This window comes from Salvelinus fontinalis, chromosome 13, assembly GCF_029448725.1.
Source record: "Salvelinus fontinalis isolate EN_2023a chromosome 13, ASM2944872v1, whole genome shotgun sequence".
In the NCBI taxonomy this organism is placed as follows: Eukaryota; Metazoa; Chordata; class Actinopteri; order Salmoniformes; family Salmonidae; genus Salvelinus; species Salvelinus fontinalis.
The window spans coordinates 54231053-54248503 of NC_074677.1; the positions used below are offsets into that span (position 1 = coordinate 54231053).

Sequence of the window (17451 nt, forward strand, 5' to 3'; positions counted from 1 at the left end):
TTTGCACATTTTGCTCAATCTTGCATGCTTTCTCAAACAGCTGAAACCAGTGATAGGGAGTAACGGATTAGAAAAAAACAGTAACAGTAATCCGTTACGTTACCAACAAAAATATTGTAATCAGATTACAGATACTTTTAAAAAACGAGATGATTACTTCGAAGATAACTTTTAAATTCAGAAAGGATGTTTGCGCAAACAAATCTTTGGCACTCTGTTTCCTCAATGACATTCAAATCAGCATTGAAAAAAGGCACACGTTTAAGTTTGTTCCGCCTGAGCGAGTCTGACCACAAGTCAGAGACCACTATGATGAGACACCAAATGTCTTTGATGGATCGCGGGAAAATAGCAGGAAAAGGTGTTTTTAGGCTACAGTCCAAGCTATGTCTTGGTGCGACTTCTATCGGCATCCAAAGATTATCCAACTTGAATAAACACTTGGCGGTAAGGATGACAGCAGTGGTGTAATCTTCAGTGATACGGGTATCACTCATTATTGATATCTACGTAGCACATTGATGTGAATCACACTGCTGCTCTCTCATTTAGCTATTTGCGCCTTACAGATTGTGGATGGCTGTTCACAAATCTAAAGGTGTATTTGAACCCAATAATGGTTGAATTCAAGACGTTTATGCTGTCTATCAATCATTGTTTTTTAAACCAGTCGACAGTCAGTGAAAAAAGCGTTTTTGTAAGAGCTGCATAATGCGGATCCAAGCCTATGGAAAAAAAGTAGGGCTTTTATTGACCAATCTAATTCATGCTGAGAAAAAAAATCATCCATAGTCGTTATGGACACATGTTCAAACGTGCACAATTTTGATAGACTTAAAGGGGCAATCTGTAGTTGCTACATCCATTTTTGGACTTATAAGTTGTGCATATATATATACAATTTATATAATTGATTCTTGAAGAATATAACTTAAGTCCCTCATGAGCTTAGTTCCTGTCCCACTCCATGAGAACCCAAAATATAAGCTTGTTTATCTCCAATGTTTATAAACCATTGTAAATGTAAACAAACACTGTACAGCCTCATAACATGGTTAAAACAATACCTTTTATATCATGGATGGTCAGTCCTTTCATCCATAGGTCTGTCTGTTAATCAAAGAGTTCTCCAGGCCCATCCCTCAGCTTGTTAACAAAACAGAGCCTGGGCAACCGTTTTGTTCTTTCATCTGTGGATCTGCCCTTTAAACAGCTGCATATTATCAAGATATCAAAGTGTCACCAACAAAAAGGTAAACAATAGGCCTTTAGCAAATTCAGCATATGGCATTCATTTTTTACATGTAAATAACACTTTTCAGTAGTGCTCAAAGCATGCTATTCCATGAGCGCAGCATTTATTTTTCGACTCAATTCAATGAGACCAATCAGTCCTCCATGACAACACAATCGCAAACACCACAGTAGGGCTGGCTAATAAGTCCCAAGTTTGCTCCGGTAAAACAATTTTGCTTATCTATACTTCCATATTTCCAAGGCCTATTCTTGAAGATCAAGGGGGATAACATATTTTATAATGACTGGAATTTTGATACTTTGGTTTAAAATGTCAATTAGAGTGGCTTGCAGAAGTATTCACCCCCCCCCCCCCCCTTGGCATTTTTCCTATTTTGTTGCCTTACAACCTGGAATTGAAATAGATTTTGGGGGGGGGGGGGGGGGGGGTTGTATCATTTGATTAACACAACACTTTGTTTCATAATAAAAAATATTTTGCATCTTCAAACAAGAAATAATAACTTGAGCGTGCATAACTATTCACCCCCCTAAAGTCAATACTTTGTAGAGCCACCTTTTGCAGCAATTACAGCTGCAAGTCTCTTGGGGTATGTCTCTATAAGCTTGGCACATCTAGCCACCAGGCTTATTTCCCATTCTTTAACCTGTTAAAGCTGGGGGCGCTGTTGTCACTATTTATGGTAATCGTGTAATTTTTGAAACGGCTTCCTACAAAATTCTTGATCGTACAATATACATATTATTATTATTATTGGATAGAAAACAGTCTATAGTTTCTATAGGAGTTGAAATTTTGTCTAAGTGGAACAGAACCCATTCTACAGCAATTTCCCTGACATGGAGTCAGATTTCAGAAATTTTGGCCACTGTTCTGGAGTCAGTTTTAAAGCCAATGTTATTCCTATGAGTATACGGACACTGCTTACGTCTTCCCCTGGATGCCTTTACGTGATGACGATTTGAATGGGGTCGATTGCGCAATCACAGGCACTATAAATAAAAAAAAACCCTGTAGCTAGTAACTCTTTTGCAGCTGCGTCATGCGCGTGGAGGACACCGACCCGCACCTGTTCCAAGCATTAGTGTTGGGAGTAATCTTTCTCCGGTCATGTTAAGACTCGTAATAGGAGTTAAAAACATCATAAGGTAGTTAATTTAAAGTGTTTTATAGCAATTTATATCCGTTTAGTGCGATTTTGGGACATTTATTTCTGAGACGCTGTGAATCTCTGGGCACGCTTCCAGTTCATCCCGAACGCAGTTGGCATTTCCACATGGCAAGAGGACAGCTTTCCACCAAAAGACGATTAGACCCAAGAAAGGATCCTTTGCCCAAGATACTGATGGAAGAACAGCTCAAAGTAGGAAATTTTTATTATGATAAATCGTGTTTCTGTCGAAAAATGTTAGTGGCTTAGGACGCCATGTTTTTTGACGTAGCTTCGCTTGGCGCAAACTGTATTGAAAAGTAAGGATAATTTAAAAAATGTAATTCCGCGATTGTATTAAGAATTAAATTGTCTATCAATCGCTGTCCACCCTATATTTTTTAGTCACGTTTATGAGTATTTATGTATACGAGTAGATCACTGTCTAATATGGCGCACGGACATTTTCTCACCAGCTGGGCTACATTTCTCATTGTCTAACCATGATTTTGGTGGCTAAATATGCACATTTTCGAACAAACTGTATATGTATGTTGTAATGTGATGTTACAGGGGTGTCATCTGAAGAATTCTGAGAAGGTTAGTGAAAAAAATAATATATTTTGGCGATGTTTACGTTATCGCTCTCTTTGGCTAGAATCAATGCTGGGGTAATGTTTGCACATGTGCTATGCTAATATAACGATTTATTGTGTTTTCGCTGTAAGACACTTAGAAAATCTGAAATATTGTCTGTATTCACAGGATCTGTGTCTTTCGATTAGTGTATGCTGTGTATTTTTACGAAATGTTTGATGATTAGTAGTTAGGTAAACACGTTGCTCATTGTAATTATTCTAGTCCATTTGTGACGGTGGGTGCAATTGTAAACTATGCCAGCTACCTGAAATATGCACATTTTTCTAACAAAACCTATCCCATACCATAAATATGTTATCAGACTGTCATCTGATGAGTTTTTTTCTTGGTTAGGGGCTATAAATATCTTAGTTTAGCCGAATTGGTGATAGCTACTGGTGTTGGTGGACAAATAAAAGATGGTGGATTATGCTAATGTGTTTTTAGGTAATAGATTTACATCTTTACATATTGTGTCTTCCCTGTAAAACATTTTAAGAATCGGACATGTTGGCTGGATTCACAAGATCTGTGTCTTTCATTAGCTGTATTGGACTTTAATGTGTGAAAGTTAAATATTTAAAAAAAATATTTTTTTTGAATTTCGCGCTCTGCCTTTTCAGTGGAATGTGGGGGGGGGTGTGCCGCTAGCGGCACCCTCATCCTAGACAGGTTAAGGCAAAACTGCTCCAGCTCCTTCAAGTTGAATGGGTTCCGCCGTGTACAGCAATCTTTAAGTCATACCACAGATTCTCAATTGGATTGAGGTCTGGGCTTTGACTAGGCCATTCCAAGACATTTAAATGTTTCCCCTTAACCCACTTGAGTGTTGTTCTAGCAGTATGCTTAGGGTCATTGTCCTGCTGGAAGGTGAACCTCCGTCCCAGTCTCAAATCTCTGGAAGACTGAAACAGGTTTCCCTCAAGAATGTCCCTGTATTTAGCGCCATCCATCATTCCTTCAATTCTGACCAGTTTCCCAGTCCCTGCCGATGAAAAACATCCCCACAGCATGATGCTGCCACCACAATGCTTCACTATAGGGATGATGTTCTCGGGGTGATGAGAGGTGTTGGGTTTGCGCCAGACATAGCGTTTTCCTTGATGGCCAAAAAGCTCAATTTTAGTCTCATCTGACCAGAGTACTTTCTTCCATATGTTTGGGGATGCCTTTTGGCGAACAGCAAATGTTTGCTTATTTTTTTCTTAAACAATGTCTTTTTTTTCTGGACACTCTTCCGTAAAGCCCAGTTCTGTGGCGTGTACGGCTTAAAGTGGTCCTATGGACAGATACTCCAATTTCCGGCGGTGGAGTTTTGCAGTTCCTTTAAGGGTATCTTTGGTGTCTTTGTTGCCTCTCTGATGTAATGCCCTCCTTGCCTGGTCTGTGAGTTTTGGTGGGCGGCCCTCTCTTGGCAGGTTTGTTGTGGTGCCATATTCTTTCCATTTTTTATAATGGATTTAATGGTGCTCCGTGGAATGTTCAAAGTTTTTATAACCCAACCCTGATCTGTACTTCTCCACAACTTTGTCCCTGACCTGTTTGGAGAGCTCTTGCTGCTTGCCGCTTGCTTGGTGGTGCCTCTTGCTTAGTGGTGTTGCAGACTCTGGGGCCTTTCAGAGCAGGTGTGTATATATACTTAGATCATGTGACAGATCATGTGACACTTAGATTACATACAGGTGGACTTTATTTAACTAATTATGTGACTTCTGAAGGTAATTGTTTGCACCAGATCTTACTTAGGGGCTTCATAGAAAAGGGAGTGAATACATATGCACACACCACATTTCCGTTGTTTATTTTTTAGAATTTTCTGAAACAAGTTATTTTTTTCATTTCACTTCACCAATTTTGACTATTTTATGTATGTCCATTACATGAAATTCAAATAAAATTCCATTTAAATTACAGGTTGTAATGCAACAAAATAGGAAAAACGTCTAGGGGGATGAGTACTTTGCAAGGCACTGTATATGTAGTAGAAAGCAATGGGTTAGAAGAAGCTACATAACCAACCCATAAAGTAAAATGTAACATCCATATATGGCCAGCTATGTGAACTTTAACATTGCAGGATAAATCAATAGATGTTGTTCAATTGGTAACATACATTTTTGTCTTCTTCTAATGCCTCTTAAGGGGAAAGTAATCTAAAAGTAACAGAATGTAATCAGATTACGTTACTGAGTTTGGGGTCATCCAAAAGTTACGTTACTGATTTACAATTTTGGACAGGTAACTGTAACGGATTACATTTAGAAAGTAACCTACCCAACCCTGGCTGTATCTGTATATGCATTCGTAAATAAAGTCCTTTCTTGAGTTGGGCTCTGGGATGTAACAACCGTTGAGCATCTGAGTTTATGGTTGATTGTGAGGGAAAGGGGTTGAGTGTGTGTGTGTCCCACATCTGTTGCTAGGCGGTAAGGATGTTTGGGACAATATAGGATGAATCACAATAATTGTTTGCTAAAATAATAATTGTTTGACAAAAATGCAATGGCAATCCTGGTTATAGGTAACAATCCTTTTGTATGAACTGTCGACTTGTTAATGATGGAAATGAAGAGACAAAAGATTGTTGAATATACAGTACCAGTCAAAAGTTTGGACACACCTACTCATTCCAGGGTTTTTCTTTATTTTTATTATTTTCTACATTGTAGTATAATAGTGAAGACATCAAAACTATGAAATAATAAATATCACATGGAATCATGTGGTAAACAAACAGTTCAAAATATATTTTTGATTCTTCAAAGTAGCCACCCTTTGCCTTGATGACAGCTTTGCACACTCTTGGCATTCTCTCAACCAGCTTCACCTGGAATGCTTTTCCAACAGTCTTGAAGGAGTTCCCACATAGGCTGAGCACTTGTTGGCTGCTTTTCCTTCACTCTGCGGTCCAACTCATCCCAAACATCTCAATTGGGTCGAGGTCGGGTGATTGTGGAGACCAGGTCATCTGATGCAGCACTCCATCACTCTTATTCTTGGTCAAAAAGCCCTTACACAGCCTGGAGGTGTGTTGGGTCATTGTCCTGTTGAAAAACAAATGATAGTCCCACTAAGCCCAAACCAGATGGGATGGCGTATCGCTGTAGTAGCCATGCTGGTTAAGTGTGCCTTGAATTCGAAATAAATCACTGACAGTGCCACTAGCAAAGCACCATCACACCTCCTCCATGCTTCACGGTGAGAACCACACATGCAGAGATAATCCGTTCACCTACTGCGCGTCTCACAAAGACATGGCGGTTGGAACCAAAAATCTAATTCGACCATGAAGGCCTTATTCATGCAGTCTCCTTTGATGCTGAGATGAGTCTGTTACTTGAACTCGGTGAAGCAACCTACTACCTCTGAGGATTTAGAGCTTGAGGTAGTTACCTCATATAAGTACTTGGGAGTATGGCTAGACGGTACACTGTCCTTCTCTCAGCACATATCAAAGCTGCAGGCTAAAGTTAAATCTAGACTTGGTTTCCTCTATTGTAATCGGTCCAATTTCACCCCAGCTGCCAAACTAACCCTGATTCATAATATCATCCTACCCATGCTAGATTACGAAGACGTAATTTGTAGATCGGCAGGTAAGGGTGCTCTCGAGCAGCTAGATGTTCTTTACCATTCGGCCATCAGATTTGCCACCGATGCTCCTTATAGGACATAGCACCGCACTCTATACTCTTAAACTTGTAAACTGGTCATCTTTGTATAGCAGTCGCAAGACTCACTGGTTGATGCTTATTTATAAAACCCTCTTAGGCCTCACTCCCCCCTATCTGAGAGATCTACTGCAGCCCCCATCCTCCACATACAACACCCGTTCTGCCAGTCCCATTCTGTTAAAGGTTCCCAAAGCAACACACATCCCTGGGTCGCTCGTCTTTTCAGTTCGCTGCAGCTAGCGACTGGAACGAGCTGCAACAAACACTCAAACTGGACAGTTTTATCTCAATCTCTTCGTTCAGAGACTCAATCAGGGACACTCTTACTGACAGTTGTGGCTGCTTTGCGTGATGTATTGTTGTCTCTACCTTCTTCCCCTTTGTGCTGTTGTCTGTGCCCAATAATGTTTGTACCCTGTTTTGTGCTGCTGCCATGTTGTGCTGCTGCCATGTTGTGTTGCTGCCATGTTGTGTTGCTGCCATGTTGTGTTGCTGCCATGTTGTGTTGCTGCCATGTTGTGTTGCTGCCATGTTGTGTTGCTGCCATGTTGTGTTTCTGCCATGTTGTGTTGCTACCGTGCTGTGTTGTCCTGTTGCAGCTATCCTATGTTGTCTTTATGTGGTGTTGTGTTGTCTCGTCGTGATGTGTGTGTTGTCCTATATTCTTATTGAATTTATTTTTATTTTTTATTTTTAATCCCCATGTCCCCGCAGGAGGCCTTCTGCCTTTTGGTAGGCCGTCATTGTAAATACTGATTAGTTCTTAACTGACTTGCCTAGTTAAATTAAAAGTTAAATAAAAAATAATTTAAAAAATAAGCATTTATTTGGGCTGCAATTTCTGAGGCTGGTAACTCTAATGAACTTATCCTCTGTAGCAGAGGTAACTCTGGGTCTTCCTATCCTGTGGCGGTCCTCATGAGTGCCAGTTTCATCATAGTGCTTGATGGTTTTTGCGACTGCACTTGAAGAAACTTTTTCCGCATTGACTTACCTTCGTGTCTTAAAGTAATGATGGACTGTCGTTTCTCTCTGCTTATTTGAGCTGTTCTTGCCATAATATGGACTTGGTCTTTTACCAAATAGCGTTATCTTCTGTATACCCCCCTACCTTGTCAGAACACAACGGATTGGCTCAAGCACATTAAGATGGAAAGAAATTACACAAATGTACATTTAAGAAGGCACACCTGTTAATTGAAATGCATTTCAGGTGAAGCTGGTTGAGAGAATGCCAAGAGTGTTGAAAGCTGTCATCAAGGCAAAACGTGGCTACTTTGAAGAATCTCATTAAATATCTTGATTTTTTTAACACTTTTTTTTGTTTACTACATGATTCCATATCTGTTATTTTATAGTTTTGATGTCTTCACTATTATTCTACAAATATATATATATTTTGTGAATGTTGTTGAAGTATATACAGTTGATGTAGGAAGTTTACATACACCTTAGCCAAATATATTTAAACTCAGTTTTTCACAATTCCTGCCATTTAATCCTGTTTAATCCTTGTTTCTGGCCATTTTGACCCTGTAATCAAACCCGCAAATCCTGATGCTCCAGATACTCAACTAGTCTAAAGAAGGCTAGTTTTATTGCTTCTTTAATCAGAACAACAGTTTTCAGCTGTGCTAATATAATTGCAATATGGTTTTCTAATGATTAATTAGCCATTTAAAATGATAAACTTGGATTAGCTAACACAACGTGCCGTTGGAACACAGGAGTGATGGTTGCTGATAATGGGCCTCTGTACGCCTATGTAGATATTCCATTTTCTTTTTAAATCAGCCGTTTCCAGCTACAATAGTCATTTACAACATAAAAAATGTTTGCACTGTATTTCTGATCAATTTGATGTTATTTTAATGGACAAAAAATGTGATTTTCTTTCAAAAGCAAGGACATATCTAAGTGACCCCAAACTTTTAAACAGTAGTGTATATATGCAAAAAAAGTGATGCAGACAACAACATTGATGGAAGCCACAATCTATCTGCAGTATTAAAGCTGATCTACCCCCTAAAATGTTTTAAAAATATATATATATATTTTTTATTAAGAAAGATACGGATCAAAATGATAGGCACCCCTGTTTTCAATACATTTACATTTACATTTAAGTCATTTAGCAGACACTCTTATCCAGAGCGACTTACAAGTACATACATTCATACTTTTTTTTGTACAATACTCCAGCACCCTCCCCATTGTGAGGATAAGGACACTGAGCCTTTTTCTCAATGCTCTCTGAGATTGGAGAACACGTTGGGAGGGATCTTAGACCATTCCTCCATACAGAATCTTTCCAGATCCTTGATCTCCTTCATCTGTTCTTATGGACTGCCCTCTTCAATTCAAACCCCAGGGTTTCAATGGGGTTCAAGTCCAGAGACTGAGATGGCTATTGCAAAATGTCTTCCTCTGAGCAATTGTGTTAGTATAAAATAATTGTAAACATTTTTGGAGCATACAATATAGGTCAGTATTGGTATTTATTTATTTGATACACTATTTTCTCATCTTTATCAAGGGATCCAATAATTCTGGACCTCACTGTCTCTACATATTACAGCCTGGCACATAATAGCTGACCTTGGCTTTTTACCCAAGAGACAGAGCCGGAATGCCCTTTAGCTTGTTCTAATTTGCCTAATGCTGAGTATGACTCCCTAACCACAAATCTATTAACAGACCTTTCCTCACATCTGTTCCTCCCAACTACTGTATATCTTTCTGTGAAACATGAATTGCTGAATTAAGATGATTCACTGTTATACAATAATGTCCACTCCTAAAGTGCTATACTATTATGAATCTTTGTTTGGTAATTTATTTGTTGTGTGTGTGTGTGTGTGTTCAGTGGCGGGCTGCCCGTTCCACTGTGTGGGTGCGTCTCTTTATGGCAGGCTCAGTGGAGGTGCTCCCCAGGGCCCTCCCACCCGTTTCATCTCTCTGGCCCAGAGAGAGGCGGAGGGAAGTGCAGGGAGACACGGAGGGAAAACAGAGCATAGGAAGAGAGGCTGCTGCAGTGCACAGTGCTGACAGAAGCTGGGTCAGATGGCCTGCAGCTCCAAAGACTGTACAGGTGGATGGAAACTGACTGGCTCCAGTGTTTCTACTCAATCTTTATTCATCTCTCTGGAGAGGTCAGGATGACAAGGTCCAGTTACTACCAGACTGGAAACTTTACTGACCCTGGTGTTCTGTGGACCTTTGAGAGAAGGTTGACTATAGGTTATTTGTGACAGCCTGGCTTGATTCGGTCTTATGTAGCAACATTTGAAAAAGTGTTTTTTACATTGGATAAAAGTAGAGACTCAGCTAGTATATTGTATATCAAATACTACAGTTGAGGAGCAATGGGAAAGTAATTCTGCTTTGAAAGTTGATAAACGTGTAACCTCACTTTTGAGAAAATGGCCCTTGAATATTTTGGTACCTACTGGAGAGCTCTTCTTTGTTTACACTCATTCAGCATCGCATAAGCATCTCTTATGCTTTAGCCCCACCCATCTCTTTAAGGATTCACATGTACTAAACAATCAAAGATTTCAAGACTAAAGGCAGTCTTATGCTACGGGTGTGTTTGTACATTTCATCTGGAGTGCCAGAGTCTTTTCTGGGTGTTCGTTAACTCAGAGCATTCTCTGATTGTCCGTTCATAAATTCAGAGAGTTTCGCTCTCTGAGCGTTCAGAGCGCACACTGGATGCTCTGACCCAGGAGTTGGGTTGATGCGAGCTTTCTGACCTAATAACAGCAGTCAAGTAGTTTGCTAGCTACTTCCATACACAAATGAGAGAACACCTCACTCTGACCCTTTTACTCGCCCTAGCAGAGCTGGTTAGGCGGTTTTCATGTTATCCAGAGAGTTGGTGACTGCAACTGTGCTGCTGGCAAAAATGTTATTATGCTTTTTTGCCGAAGTTTACTGACACCGGCCATATTCAACGGGTGTTGAGCGTTGGTAAATTCGTCAGTTATTCTGCGCTCTGGAACACTCAAACGAGAGTGCTCTGAAATCTGAGGACAGTTGTCGCAGTGTCATCAAACATTCTATTGAAATAGTTACTTGCAAAGTGTAGTCTTTTGTTTCGACATGTAGGTAGCTAGCTAGCTAAACGATGAACCATAATCCCAATTCATAACATTACTACACTGCATGAATCTGCAGGTAGCTAACCAATCAGGTTCAATGTTAGCTAGCTAACATTAGGCTATAACAAGCAATGCAAATGGCTCTGAGATATGAATAATATTAATTCACAGTAATAGCCCACTAGCTAACGTTAGCTAGCTAGCTAACAGTACACTTTAACACGAATTTAAAAAAATGTCTGACAAAATTTGAAACGTGAAATATTTTGATAGTTAGACGCTCTTACCCCTATAAATGGATCGATGCTTCTCCCTCTCTGTCACGGATGCCATGGTTCCCCTTAGTTTTGAAGATGTAATCCGGAGAGGTGTTTTATACGACTCCGTCTGCATATTTGCAATAAAACTACAGAATCTCCTTAGCTATCATACTCTAATTCCACTGATTTTTCAAAACTCGGTCCTCCAGAAAGTGGAGAGTAACACTTAAGTAGTTCTACTACGTGATATCTTTCAAAAAAGCCGTATTAGAAAGGATTACCTACACATACTGACCAGCTCATGTTACAGACAGAAGGTGCTACATGGCAGACCAATCCGAACTCATCTCTCGGCATTTCCAGCCCATTATCTCAGCCAATCATGGCTAACGGGAAGGTTGCTGGCTTTTTCCCTTGGCTAAACCAACTAGGCTCGCAATTTAACGATTTTATTCGTATTTACAGATGGCATCCAAGTTTGTTATTAAGGCACATTAAAGTTCACATGTTCCAGAAGCTATTTTGATTTTTTTTTTTTAAGTTTACGTTCAAATGACGCTCCTGTGAAATAGTGACGCGTGATGCGCCTAGTTTCCTGAAATGAGTCACATATACTGTAGCTGGTCTATCATGATTTGGTGTACGTCCTATAAGGTCTTCTGTAGATAGACTTCAAAGTAACGGTGCATCTAGTGGCCTCTTGACATTGGCATGCGTTATAGATATTGTATACAGTATATGAGTAATGGGCAATAAAGAGAATCTTTTCAGTTGTTATCGAACACTCGTGTTTGGAATGCACAGTGTTGTGCCCAGCTGAAGGGATGCATTGTGGGGTCTGGACTGCAGTGTTCTGTCAGTTTGTTTTGTACTCTGTAAGTAGGTAAATGTGTATGAAGAAAGCTGTAGTGGTGCTCTAATGTGATGGACTTTGACACAGATGCCACGAGGAGTTAGTGCAGAGCCGGGGAGGTGTGGAGCAGGTTGGGTAGCGTGTTCACAGCTGTATCCTTCGGGCCCACAGCTGTATCCTTCGGGCCCACAGCTGTATCCTTCGGGCCCACACTGACTGTCTTCAAGAGTTCTGGATATTTTCATCTCTGGTATACATTATTTTGATTAGGACTAGGGATGCCTGGATTTGCATTAGCCATGGATAGTTACCAGATTTAAATGGGCATATTTGTTATCTAAATAAGTCAATCTTATTCTTGCCGATAAAACCTGGCCAAGGAGCGTTAACATTGGATGCGGTCACCACTAGCTCTTTCTTCAAAGCTGCCTTTCTGAGTGCACTGAAGATGGAGGCCAGTAGTAGGAGATATCCTCCTTGCTGTGAATAATAAATGTGAGCATTTGAAAGATCTCATCTATAAGTCATATGCCCTGCCCTTCCTAGTGGAATGCTCCAAATCCCCTCCTTCACACACTACACTGCCCCTCTGCCCCCTCAATTTTCACCAAAATATGTGAGACTGTCCTTGACGATATATGATATGTTTACTATTTCTCCTTTTTGACTGGGGTGTGGCTCAGACAAAAAATACAATGCATAAGCCCCCCCCCCCCCCCCCAGTTGGGCTGCAATTCCCCTAGGCTGCCTTTGAAACGGCACCCCTTTCCCCATGTAGTGCACTATGCCATTTCAGAAGCAACTATGGTTCCTCACCATCACCTAGCCATCTCTGTTCAGTGAGTTGGAGGAGCCTCAGTGCAACAGTGGCATTCAGAAGTGAAGGGAAAAGGAGAGGGCTGTTCAGTACCTGCATCCCACCACTCTGACTCTGACACATCTGAGAGGAGCTCTGCCCTTTCCTACACAGCCACAGTCCCAGAGAGAGAAGGAGATTCACTGCATTCACTGTATCCAGCCACTCAACACGGCCCAGAGTGGGTTGGCACGAACGTGATTTTGTATTCCTGCAAGGTCAATTAACATGCCCTCGCCCAAAAGGTTGGTTGTGTGATATGCACTGTTAATGAGCTCAAGTTTTGAATGCTTTTATTTATAATGGTCGGTGTTTATAAAGGCCACCAGCGACGGTGGTTAAGTCTGGTCTCTCTGGTGTCTGGTATGTCATTAGAATTCCTGCTGCATTGCAACATGTTTTCCAGCCTGTCAGCTCATACCTCTCCTCTCAGAGAGGGAGAATTCGCCAGCTCAAAGCAGATCTGGGAAGGATGTTCTCTAGACTATGTTCTTTAGATTCAGCCCACTGTAAACTGAACCGGCTGGGCTCATCACTTCTTTTTTTTTTTTTCCCTCCCTCCGAACATAGCTTTCTGCTCTGCCCTGTAAGCCCCAGCTTCACCCCTGTTGTCTAGCTGGAAGGAGAGATGTTTTATTGTTCTGGGCTTCGCGCTTGGTCTCGTGTTTAGCCTGCTGTGTGGAGATACTTCAGGCTAACAAAACGTGAATGCTGTTTTTATATTGAATAACAGGTGGATGTAAGGGCTTGTTGATCCGTTGGTTTAAGTCCATCAACTATAACCCCTATCTGCACTCGCTTTATTTATTCAGTGTGTTTGTGATTCTGCAATCGTTTGGTTTCCATAACCCCTGTCTTTGATTTGGGTGTTTTACTGTGTTATTTCTCGACGAAGGCTGTCACTTATAAGCCTTTTTTCTTCACAAGTGACAATCCAATATGCAAAAGGCCTGTGCCTTCGTTGGCATCAGAGCGGTGAGATTTGTGTTCCGCGGGATACAATGCCTCCGTCACAACAGGCCATAGCAATTCATCTAACAATCCGAAGGCAATTGGCTCCTTCATTGGGCAGGCGTTTTCCTAGAGGCAGACGAAGACTGATTTGTCTGGAAAGACATGCAGTCTGTTGCATTTTCTGGTGGTTGGAGGTGGAGCGGCGAATGGCCCGGTTTTTAATCAAGATGAGTTTGATTTGATTATGTTTATTAGAAGGAGCAGCAAGGGAAACTTGGAACTACAGCACCACACTGGCTGTTTGACTATAATTGTGTTAATTGAAAGTGGGTGCTTTTAAATTATATTTATTGTCTACTGTTGTTCTCACCAAATGTTTTCATGTTGATATTGTCATTTTGCGGCATGCATAAAAGGGGTAATTGTTCCCTTTCCTCTCAGCTTTTCATCCACTCCTTACCAGATAACTGACAGGCCCTGATAGTTATTCTTAATTGAAAGGTGTCCCTCCCTCTGCAGATGTACCGCTCATTATGCAAGATGATTGCTGTTAGATGTCATACTCAAGGACACGGAATCACTTTAGAAGATCACTGGAAAGTGACAAAGTGCAACAGCAGGGCCATCCTGATAAAGAGAGGACTGTACAATTACAGTCCTTTTGTGTTGTGAGACTACTTTCACCCAGTGTTTCCTGGTTACTTTTAACTGATTACCTTTTTGAGAAAGGTCACGGTACTTACAATGGTAATCTTGCTAAAAAGACATTTCCTGTTTTAATTAGATGCCCAACATAAACACAGCAATCTGCTCTCTCTCGATAGCTCTGCGTCTTCGTCTCTCTCACTCCGTCAGTATACTATCTGCAGTGCTTTCAAATGAAGCTCCAGCACCCTATTGACGTGATTGAAAAGGCCCGAGTCTCTTCCAAGCCTCCATTGGTCTCTAAGTATAATAATCTTTCCTCCCCTGCCTCTCTGGGTTCTCTGCTGTGTCGCCGGGGGTACTAATAAATAAAGCAATGCAATACTAAAGTATTCTTCTTTCTTTCTCTCGCTCTCTCTTTTTCCTGTGCCATATTTCATTATTTGTTTTCATGTCATTATTTAATTATGATTTATGTAACTACAGAAGATTAAAAACATACAATGTTTTAGTTATTATAGAATGTTAGAGCTTACATTTCTGTAACCTATTATGGTACTTCATTATTTTGTTATGTGGGTTTACATAGCTTCAGTAGCTCCAGCCGCTGGAGTTTTCATATGATTATCAGTTATCTTTCTTTCCTCTCCTAACATATTTTTCTTGTGTGTATTCCAGAGCAGTGGGACACTAAGGAAGATGGGGCCTGCACCTGTTTCTGCTTGGCTCTGTGCCTAGCTAACTCCTGGAGACCAGACTGGACTGGACTGCTGCTGGAAGGAGGCGAGGGTATTTGGTTGATAAGGAAGGGGAAGAGGAACAGAAAGCCTTGAATTAGTTTTGTTGTTTGTCCTGTTTATGACCCATCGCCCAAACCAGCTTCACTTCAACATTCTGCAGCAATCCCCTCCTCACTTGCTTTTGTAAATGTGCTAGTTCCTAGACTCCTAAACATAGGCAACAGTATGTTCTACGTCCTAGATTCCTAAACATATGGATTCTACCATGTTTCCAGAACATTTTCTGTAGCCTGTTCTCTGGAGAATAACTGACACAATTTCACATTTTGGGAATTTATTCCCTGTTTTTATTCAACTCAATGGAGAGGCTAAGAAGATAATCAGAACAGAGAGGCAAAGCTAAAGAGACATTGGAATCATATTATTTCTGTAAACTTTAAGGAAAACACAACAACCGTGTAGACTGGAGATCATTTCTGCCTCTCTCAGCGGTGGTGGATTAAAAGCAACAAGACCTAGTTGGAGGGATTAGGGCCAGAAGTGGAAGATGATAAGTAGCAAGGCGCTATGTGAAGGCCGGGCCGTGTGGCCTCTGGTATTGACTGGGCTGTTGTTGACAGTCATGGCCACAGCCTTGGAGTACGAGGGAGTCCCTGGCCAGTGGGCGCGGTACGGCCGCTGGGAGGCCAAGGTCACAGGCGAGCTGAGCTTCACTCTGAAGACCAACATCAGCAAGGCCCTGGTGCTCTATTTGGATGATGGAGGGAACTGTGACTTCCTGGAGCTGCTGATCACAGACGGCCGGCTGCATCTGCGCTTCACCATCCACTGTGCAGAGCCTGCCTCCCTGCACACGGAGACCCACGTCAACGACCAGCGCTGGCACCGCGTGCTTCTCACCCGCAACTATAGAGCGACCACCCTGGTGGTGGACAACGAGGAGAAGGTGGCCGAGGTCAAGTCCAAGAGGAGTGAGATGGTGGTGGCCAGTGACCTTTACGTAGGCGGCATCTCGCCAGACGTGCGCCTATCTGCCCTCACGTCCAGCACCGTCAAATACGAGCCACCCTTCCAGGGCCTGATCACCAACCTGAAGCTGGGGGAGACCCTCCCAGTGCTCCTGGATGGCCAGAGTGTTCAGAATGATTTGGAATACCTGTGTATTAAACAGAACCCCTGCAGCAACAGAGGCCTCTGCTCCATCCACCAGGGAGAGGTCCTCTGTGACTGCACCAACACTGGCTACAAGGGAAACTACTGCCACGAAGGTGAGCCAAATACTCAATGAGCTGAATTTGTTCATGGAAAAGGGCCTGTTTTTCCATTTGAATGCCTTAGCAGTAAAACCCGATTGCTTTGTGAAGTTTAAATGATGGTTTTTGAGGGATTCCTTTAGGATTTACTTGTAATTCTGAGCCATTATCTGAACAGACATTCATTTTCCTTAATTATTCGGGGGAGAGTTATGCTGATCTACATTTTAGCACAGCTTGACGTGCTGTCTCTGAATGCTTAGGGGGTTTGGCTGAGATTGTTGGATAGCCTGTTGATTATGATTACATTTTCTCTGAGTTTAGCTAGGCCCATGTCACTCACTTGTGGATGGCTGTTTCATGGCTAAAGGGAAATAAGCCAATATTGTTCCACTCGCACATACTGTAGCAGCATCACGCTAGTAAATGTCAATGTTTTCATAGAAGTAAAACGTTCTCTTGTCTTGAGAGGAAATGTAAATGTTTTACTGTATGTTGATTTGGTTACTGTGTTTATCCTGGCTTGACCATTCATAATTATAACAGCATTCTGTTACCTGATACTTAACCTCATCACGAACCAGGCTTCCCTAAAATGCGAAACCTGGGGAAGTTCCAAAATCATCAAATGCCTTGCTTGGGCGGAGCTCCAAAGGTGCTTGCCAGATTAGTGTCGTAGGAGCAACAGTGCGTGAGGGCAAAATATGTCTACAAAACAAGCTCTGGTGGCAAAACGTTTTAGAACGTTGTACTATTAAATTACAGATTGCAGATTTGTCATTTAGCAGATCGACTTAAATTACTATCACATGTGCGGTACAAAAACACCCTAGGTGCACACCGGAGTTAAAGGGTAACTACACCAAAAATCTAAGTGTCTAAAATGTTGTAGTCTCCTGAACATCCAATTTAGTTGTTTTTCTATTTAAAAAAAAAGTGTGCATTTGAGAGTGAAACCCTGAAAAAATGGGAGAACAGAAACCTGGAAAACAAAATGGAGAAAACAGAATTTGGCAAAATATAAAACTCATCCCCCTTCTTCCATATTTTCTTGTTACACCCTGAA

The 17451-nt window shown here is 41.4% G+C and overlaps 1 protein-coding gene across 6 annotated transcripts in view; it reads left to right on the forward strand.

Moving 5' to 3' along the window:
* The window catches only part of nrxn2a (neurexin 2a), a 337271-nt gene that overhangs the window by 42657 nt on the left and 277163 nt on the right, over positions 1-17451 (forward strand). For 5 of the 6 annotated variants that reach the window (XM_055943517.1, XM_055943522.1, XM_055943519.1 and 2 more), the window contains exon 2: positions 15071-16400. In XM_055943517.1, the coding sequence (XP_055799492.1) occupies positions 15680-16400 (721 nt within the window). In that variant the 5' untranslated portion in view covers positions 15071-15679. The remainder of the gene's footprint in view (positions 1-15070; positions 16401-17451) is intronic. The other variant, XM_055943518.1, reaches the window with a different exon arrangement.